At 35.8% G+C, this 9,549-nt stretch overlaps 1 protein-coding gene across 3 annotated transcripts in view; it reads right to left on the bottom strand.

The window, feature by feature from the left end:
* Nucleotides 1-5,709: 5,709 nt before the first annotated feature.
* TMTC2 (transmembrane O-mannosyltransferase targeting cadherins 2) overlaps nucleotides 5,710-9,549 on the bottom strand; it is a 525,981-nt gene continuing 522,141 nt past the window's right edge. For all 3 annotated transcript variants that reach the window (XM_074226527.1, XM_074226526.1, XM_074226528.1), the window contains one exon: nucleotides 5,710-8,457. In XM_074226527.1, the coding sequence (XP_074082628.1) occupies nucleotides 8,278-8,457 (180 nt within the window). In that variant the 3' untranslated portion in view covers nucleotides 5,710-8,277. The remainder of the gene's footprint in view (nucleotides 8,458-9,549) is intronic.

The raw sequence follows: 9,549 nt of genomic DNA, 5'->3' as shown, positions 1-9,549 counted from the left end.
TGAAGTGAGGAGTGACTTAAAGCAGGAACACAATTAGAAGGCTATAGTTCAGGCGGATAATGATGGGAGACTGAACTAGAGGGACAGTTGTGAATGTAACCATATTTAACCACATATATATATATATATTCAAGAGATATACTGAAGGCAAAAGTGACAAGATTTGTCAATGGATTAGACACAGGGAGTGAGCAAAAAAAATAATTTTTATTATTATGACTAGCATTTATATAATGCTTAGAAGTTAGCAGGTAACTTTACAGAACCTCATTTGAGCCGAATTAACAGTCCTATGAATTAGGTGCTGTAATATTCCCATTTACAGACAAGAAAAAAGACAGAGCAACTTGTTCAATCAGTTAAAAAGTATCTGGCTAAGATTAAATTCAGGCTTTTCTGACTCCAAATCCTGGGCTTTATCCATTGAACCACCCAGTCAAGATTTGATTTTAAATCTGGAAGATGGTAGTGTGCTTGATAATAAAAGGGAAGCTGGAAGGAGGGGAGGGTATTAGGACAAAGATCACTGTGCTAGTGGTTGAGATGTCTGTCTATGGGACATCCAATGTACAACTTAAAAAAGGCAGCTCTATCATTCCTACATGTGAGCCACTGGCTATTCCAGACACCTCTCTGGGCCTGTTTTCTCATCTGTAAAATGAAAGAGTTGCCCTACATGGCACCTACATTTAATCCTTTCTAGTTCTAAAACCATGATCTGACTCTATGACCTCTAAATAGTGGAATGACTCCTGGCAGGTATATTTGCACCAGTGGGGAATGGAAGTCACACATTTTCTTCTCTGCTGTTCATTAGTCTCATTCCTCCAAAGGTCATCACCTTGGGGAAATATGTATAATGTTCATTGAGAGTAGGAAGAAGCTGGAAACTCAATATTCTGGACCCTCTTTATTTTTTTTTACCAATTCTACTCTGAGAAAGTCCAATAATTGAAAGAATTCTTACATTGAACACACACACACATACACACACACACACACACACACACACACACACACACACAAACTCTATATCTATGCATGCATGCATATATACATGGAAGTAAGCAAGTTTTTATGTTTATACATATAGACACATTGTACAAGTACATCCATCTGTGTGTAATGTACATATATTATGTTTATAAATATATGTAATATAAATATAGAATATTATCTATGTATATATAATTAAATAAATGGACAGCTATGATAGAGATGGAGAGAGAGAGAGAGAGAGAGAGAGAGAGAGAGAGAGAGAGAGAGAGAGAGAGAAATGGATACCTATTAGGAATGAGATTTTAGTGGAACAAGGTGCTCCTAAGTAGGTAGGTAGGTAGGTAATTCACTTCACCAATGCAGGGCAGTTCCTTCTATGGAACTTGGTCTTAGTACCTTAGAATTTTTGGAAGTTCAGTGACTTGCCCAGGGCCACATAGCAAGCATGAATGAAATGGAAGTGGGACTTGAACCCAGATCTTCTTTATTCATGGCATCATACTATCTTTATATTAAGCTGAAAGTACAAATACTCATTCCAAAGACAAGTTAAAGGCTCATTTTATACATGAGAAAAACTAAGTAATTTGCCCGATGTCAAAAAGTTCTGATCAGAGGCCCCTGTCATTTGACTCTAGAGATTATATTCTTTCCATTATTCCCTGCTGCCTCACAATCATAGATATTTTTTTGGACTATATAATGATTTTTACATAATACTTGACAGAACTTCATTAGCAAAATTAAACTCGGGGCAGCTAGGTGGCGCAGTGGATAGAGCACTGGCCTTGGAGTCAGGAGTACCTGAGTTCAAATCAGACCTCAGACACTTAACATTTAATAATTACCTAGCCATGGGGCCTTGGGCAAGCCACTAAACCCCATAGCCTTGAAAAATCTAAAAATAAAAAAGGCAAAAAGCAAAATTAAACTCAACATTTTTCTGAATTTGCTTTCTCTTTACAGATCCTTTGTATAATACAAAATGCCTCCTAACGCACTGAAGAAGAACTAAGGGATATTGCTTTTATTACAAGTATGACAAACTTCATGATGGACAAATATTACATGGACTTTTATTGATATAAAACATGGCATGTTTTCCAAATTAAAAATATATCAGATTCTCAATTTTAAAATAAGTATTCACTTCATTTAGCAAAATATAATATTGCCTTACATTTATATTGCTAAGAATTTTCACACATTATATGACCTCTTTTGAAGGCAAAAGGGAATAAGTATTTATAAAATGCCTACTATGCGTTAAACATTTAAAAGTCTAATCTTATTTGATCTTCCTAACAACCATCCTGGAAGGTAGGTGATCTTATTTATCCTAATTTAATAGATGAGATAAATGAAGCAAACAGATTAAGTAACTATCTGAGGGTTACATGAAGGACAAGTAGATGGCACAATGGACAGAAGGCCTGACTTGGAGTCAGGAAGACTCATCTTTCTCAGTTCAAATCTGATCTCAGATATTTTACTAGCTATGTGGCTTTGAGTGAGTCACAACCCTATTTGCCTTAGTTTCCTCTTCTGTAAAATGAGCTAGAGAAGGAAATGGCAGACCACTCCAGTAACTTTGCCAAGAAAACCCCAAATGGGTTCGTGAAGAGTCAGATCCAAGCAAAAAAAAAAAAAAAAAAAAACAACTAAGAGGCCACATTCATAGTAAGCTGAAGTTGGATTTGAAATCATCTCTCTGACTCCAGGTCCAACGATCTAGCTATTATGCAAGCTAGTTTGCCCTTTGATACTTGTAAGAGCTTAGCAGGGAACTTAGGCAGGAGTGGAAGATAAAGGAAAATAAGCATGTAAAAACTCCTCCAGTTCCTCAGTTTCCCATAGAATAAGCCTCCATATCTTGAAAACTAGCCTTTGCTCCAGGTACTTTGTCCTGAATTTGCCCCTCTCCCCTTCTTGCTGAATGACCTGCTAGGACTTCTGGACCCTGTGTCAGATTGTGATATCCCCCCAGCTCTTCATCCTGTTATTTCTATCACTCCATTCCATTCAGTTCTGGCTCTCAGTGAACAGTGTTGACCTGGTCTGTCATAAGACAAGGTTTTCCCACAATTCTTCCCAATGACTTTTGAAGCAGGATTCCTGTCATACTAATCACTGGGTAGCAAAAACTAAGACTTGGGTTCATGGTTATGCCATTGATTATCTCTGTGTTCTTGGACAAATTAAGATAAATTTCCTCATATGTAAAATGAGACAGTTGGAGCAGTTGAATTGTAAGAGCCTTTTAAACTCAGACTCTATAATTCTTTTGTAATCAGAACCTGCTCAGTTAATTATCCCTTTTGCTTCCCTTCTCCATTGGAGTAGAAGACCTGAATAAATGTCTTAGCACTAAGGCTGAACTATCCCCAGTCACCTTAAACAAGTAAATCAATCACTCTTGAGGTGCAATTTCTTTATCTATAAAAAAGATAGGAACAGGGATCTCTTCCAGGACAAGTCAACATTTTTTCTTCAACTTATAGTCTAATAGAGTTACCTAGAACACTGTGTGGAAATGACTTGCTCATGGTCATACAACCAATACCTATCAGAGACAAGAATTGAACACCTATCTTGTTGATTTCAAGGCTAATTCTCTACTAATTATGACACACTGACTTTCCATTTGAATAATCTAGAGAAAAATGAAGTGTCAGTGCAAAGTTGAAAGACTGAATAAATTATGGGTCAAATACAAGAGAATCAACCCTTGTGGTGATGAAATTTGGCAAATGTACCTACAATCCTAGAGCCTGTCTCTTTAAGCAGACACAGCAAATGACAACCTGGAAGAGAAAGTCCTCAGCACTGTAAAATTGTTCAACAGATTCCATTGAGTCAATGGAATCTCTTTATAATTGTCTTTCTCTTCATTACTCTTTCTTAAAACTATCTTAGTTCTCTCTGTCTCTCATCATTCTCATTTCTCTTGATCTCTTTTCTCTCATTTACTTTTTCCCCTCTGAATTTATTCTAAGACTTCTTCCATAGTATGACCATAGACTCCTTTGTAGGTGAAAGAAATTGAAGAGAATTGAAGAGGCTTCCTAAAAACTAGAAAGTTTGTAGTACAGTCATGATTTCAATCCATGCCTTTGGATTCAGGGTATAGTTGGTCATGGGAGATACTGGCAAAGGACTACACAGTAAGACAGGACTGCATCAAATAAGGCACTGTACCCTATGAGCAAAGTAGAATGGCAGTAGATCAAAGGAAATGTGAGATCACACATTTAGAAACATCTCCATTCCAAAAGGTCTATGTGGATTATCTGTGACCAACCCGAGAAAGAACCTTCACAGCTCATATATTGGTCTGATCAGCCAGTCAGACACACTATACCTTGACTCCAATATAGTGATATCATTTTGATCTTCTCCAAGGACAAAAGACAAGAACCAAACAATCAACCAACATGACAAAGAGGAAGTTACCTAGGTGTAGCTACATATAAGAACTCTTTATGCATGGAAAAATTATGATTCTTACTTTCTTAGTGAGGATATCGTGCATCCTCCCAAATTTACCTCCCTATTTCTCCAATCCATAATTCCCTGCTACAAAGTATGACCCTTCCCCTTGTGGACACACCCTTCTGGTCACTGTGAAAAACTATTCATATATCATCAATAAGTCAATTGATTGACTAATATAAAACAGAAGGCTTTGGTCCAGAATCATTTTCTGAGGTTATTTCCCAGAATACTAGCTTGACAAAGTTATGGGGGTAGGGAATGTATGGAGGAATGGAGCTAGGTATCTTGACGAAATTGGGATCCTGTGTCATTTTTGTGTCTCTCATCATAACGCAATTCTACTTGCATCCTGAATTGAGTCTTATCTAATTTTCAGTACCTATTATGGACTATGTTCTATTATGTATCTACTATTTACTGAGATAGCCACCCCCCAAAAATAGTCCCTATCCTAAATAGCTAACATTCTTCTTTAATAGCTATAAACCTCCTACAGAAAACTACAATATCATTTCCTTTGAGAAATGATTTTGAGCAAGATGGTAATATGCTTTGCTCAAAGAATCTGTAATGGATACAAGAACTCAAAAGAACATGTATTTATGATATTATTAAATTCTTATTCTACCAAGGGGAAAAATGTATAAAAAGACAAAGTTATGCTTGCTAATTTGAGGATGTGGAGAGATTAGAAAAGGCTTGTTGTATAGACAGATAAGCCTTGAAGTAAACTAAAGATTCTAATAAGCAGAGTTAAGGAAGAAAGGGGGCATTTCAGGAATGGGGGATGGTCTATGCAAACATGGAAGGGGGAGAGGGTGGTCAATTCTGGTAAAAGCAAATAGATCAGTTTGGTTGGAACATAGATAGTATGAAGTGAAGTAACAGATAAACTAGAGTCAAATAGTAAGGAGATTTAAATGACAAACAGAAAATTTGCCTTTTATCCCAGGGACAAAAGGGAAATAACTGAAGGTTTTTTGATTAGGAGAAAGAATGGTTATATTCATGCTTAAGAAAGGCTATTTTGACTGCCTTATAGAAATGGATCAGAGAGAAAAGAAACTGAGAGCTAGGAACCTAAATTAGGAGTTTTCAATAGACCAATACACTTTTCTCAATGAGGTATGTTAAAATGAAAATATATATTACAGGTCTACAGTAGACAAAAAGTTTGCAACACGGAGAATTTGTTATCAATGCTTTATTGTTGAAAACAAAATTGAATTCTCTTCTCTGGCACATAAAACAATTATTTCTACAAAAGGAAAGCCTACAAATCTTGATAATTTATACAAATAACAGTTTCTCAAAAAATAAAATTTTAATTTAGTAAACTTGTCTTGTGCTCTTTATTTTTTATTTTTAGCACTGTCTGCAATAATCCATCATAAATCCCTGAGCAGAGACACATATTTGTTGATCATGTTTTAACTTCTCCCCCCGCCCCCCAAAGTTGGTTAGTTATTGAGCCCAGCCCTGTGACTGGAAAGCATCAGGGACATTCTAACATCTTTGACACAGATCCAGTCCACAAAGCTACTCAGATGCTATGTCAACTTGGGAGTGATTCTAGTGGGTGATCAATGGACATTCTTAAGAACCAACAATTTGAAAGGAAGAACAAAAAAGACAATGAAGGGTTATGACCAGGAAGCCACCATAGTTCAATGATTATTTTAAATAAATACCACAGTTAAACATTGAATTCATTCATATCTTTATATTAAATTCACTTTAAAAAAAACACCATGAAGCAGTGGCAGAGGAAAAATACATGTCCACCCACCATCTTAATTTTATCTCAGCTTTCCATGCCTCATTAGGAAAACACTATGATTTGATAGTCATTCATTTTTGACCATTCTATTTCAATATTCTTCAGGATAATTTACATACCTTCTTTCAAAGGGCCCTCATAGGAACCCTATTCAGAAAATGCTCATATAATTCGACCTTACCAAGCTTAAGAAAAAATAATGCCATAAGAAGAGTACATTAAAATGATTTATCTCATTGTGCTCTCCTACCTAGTTAAAAAAACAACAAAAAAAACAAAAAAAAGAAAGAAAAATATGGTGATTGGAGACAATGTACAATAAGTTATATGGATGTCCCATTTCCTTTTTTTAGCAGTAATCATATAAAAGTGAATGTGAAAGATAAAAGAAAAAAAAAGCTAACCTAATTTGCAGAAGACTGGATTAACAAAAGGTTTTGTGATTTCATTTTGTTTTCACTCTGGTCAAATAATAAATAAATAAATACATATAACATTGTGCAGGTACTTTCTCTAAGGAGTACTTGCAAAGGGATGAAGTTTTACCAAGTTGAATTTTAGTATCAAAGTAGAAATGTGACTTGTGGGGAGCATCTGTCAATAAGCCCCCACATTTCACATTAAAAGCCAAGGATCTCATGGAGTGAGCACCAAAGTAGCCACCAATAGGTAATTAAAGGAAATGGCAAATTTGTTCATGAAAGATGGTGCTTCCGAACGAAGGAGAGCTTTTGGCAAATGACTTAGAAAAAATATGGGCTATAGTTCCAAAGCTATAGTTCCAAATAAATTATTTTTAAGAAATCATTCAGGAAGAGTGTAATAATAACTTGGTAGGATAAATCCAAGCTACAAAGATGCAACGGTATTGTTGTTTGTGGTGCAGCTATACTTTTGCCTGAGTATAAGACCTCACTGTCCCAAATGCTACACAACTGGGAATACTCATTTTCAGGCCACTTGGTCTTACCACTTTGTAAAAAGCAACCTCTTCTGGGTGATACTAAGCACATTTTCCCCCCTAATAGCTGCTGGTTAGTTTGTGATTAGAATACTTATAATTTTTGCTTCAGGCTGAATTTTTGAATGGGTAGATTTTTTTAATTTACTTTTTATTGCATTTCATCTAAGAAAAGCATACATTAGTTTTGAAAACTAAGAATAAAAATTTTTAGAAAGTATAATAATCATATTATACTTAGTGATCTAAAGTATTTGGGGGGGGATTAGTGATAATTTGTTTAACCATTGAAATCAAAAAATAAATAAATAAATGCAAGATGTGATGTCTTTCACCCTGTTACAACTACAAGGGGATGCATGATTAGCTATATATTGCTTATTGTTTCTAGGACAGGCAAAGCAAGCACTGCTCAGAATAGTGAAGCTAGTGACATCAAAATAATAAAAAAAATATGATGTGCACTTGTCAAGAGGGAACTGCAAGAGATTGACAGATCCTAACATATCAAAAAATAGTTCTGGAAGCCTCTGAAATTGATAAGCATTCTGTCCTAAGGAGTGACACAGCAGCAATAGGACAGAGTGCAAATGGGTTAGAATTTCATCTCAATTTTCATCAATTATAGTCTCTACAAATACCTTAGGTTACTATCTTAACCATTTGTTTTGTCTTCATGTGGTAAATTGATGCTGTGATGTCTTCTCACAGTGCTGAAGAAACAAGCTCATTTTCAAAATTCAAATAGAAAACCAGCAAAATTCTAACAGTTTCCTTTTTTTGTGTTGAGCCCAAAATATTCGGCTTAAGCGCTCCGATTTGATTTGTTTTTAATTGATGATAGTGTCCACCATTTCCCTTTTTTGGCATAAGCAAGTGCCAAAAGCAAGACTAGGTCTTCCCTGAAGTCATGGTGACTGCTGCCCTTGAGCATGAGGTCCATTGGGAGTTCCTGTCACACCACCTCCTGGAAGTCCTGGTCCATTTATTTCTTTTAAGTCATCTTTAAATCAAAAAGAGAAGACATTCCTAGGCTCCTGGGTCATGTCTTAGAAGTCTTTAATCCTTGTTTTTCCATGATGTTCCACAGTTTGCGGAGGTTGGACCGTGTGATGACATCATCAGGTTTCAGCTGGAGGGCCTGTAGGTAGATGGCCTCTGCTTTGACAAGTCTACCATTGAGGTGGAGAATGGCTCCAAGATTCATCAGAGCAGCCGGATACTGGAACGAGAGAAAGGAAGGGAAATGATTAAGGGTACATTTTATTTCCCTTCTCTGAAGACAAAAACTTCAGTCACTTATGCAAATTATTCCCTTATGTCTTGGAGGCATTTCATAGAGGCAATTTTACAATTTATACAAATAGACCAAGATAACCAGAAGAAAAGTTTTCAACAAGCTGCTGTGTGTTTCATGTCTTATATAGAACAGGAGCTTGGACCAGTAAAAGCATTTATTATTTGTGTGTGTGTGTGTGTGTGTGTGTGTGTGTGTGCGCGCGTGTGTGCGTGTTTCTCTAATGGGGATACACAGAAAATAAATGAAGACGTTATATAAGATCATCCAGTTGGCTTATATTCTTTTGGAGAGAAAAGATAGAAGTGATACTATTTCAGAAGGAAAGAAGTGAATTTTGAAACTAAATAGGGAAAAACTGACATATCAGTGTCTTTCTGTCCTGTTTCCTACCTTTATCCATTCTTCCAATTTCATTCAGGTAGCAAAACAATTTGATCAGATTATAATCTACCATCCACATCCAGAGAAATAACTAGACTCTGAATGTAGACCAAATTATACTATTTTCTCTTTTTAAAATTTGTTTCATATTTTTTCTTTCCATTTTTTTCCCTTTTAGTCACAATATGACTAATATAGTTGTATATGTATAATCTATATTAGATTACTTGTTGTCAAGGGGAGGGAAAAAATGTGGGACTCAAAATCTTAGCAAAACATAAATGGAAAAATGAAGAAAAAAAGGTTATAATCATATTTTCCTAGGGGAGGAGGAAAAACTAGGAAATTCAGCTAGAACTATCAAATGTCCCAGACAAAGGGTCTATCTCAGTCAAAGGTCAACCAAGCTATTTATTTTTGCTCTCTTCATGTCTTTTATTTCTTAAAAGCACTCATGGAGAGAAAAAGGTCAGAAATAGAGGGATTGAAGAGGCTAGACCTGGGATTTTATTAATATGGAGAATTTCAGGACTTGGATACTCCCTTTACTGGGGGAGCAATTCCTCTATGAACTAGAGTTTTAGAGAAATATTTAGTGAACCGAAAATAAATCACTTTTCCATGGTCACATCA

The sequence above is a fragment of the Macrotis lagotis genome, chromosome 2 (assembly GCF_037893015.1).
Source record: "Macrotis lagotis isolate mMagLag1 chromosome 2, bilby.v1.9.chrom.fasta, whole genome shotgun sequence".
NCBI lineage: Eukaryota > Metazoa > Chordata > Mammalia > Peramelemorphia > Peramelidae > Macrotis > Macrotis lagotis.
Note: the sequence above shows the minus strand (reverse complement) of the source record. Positions and strands in the feature narration are given on the sequence as shown.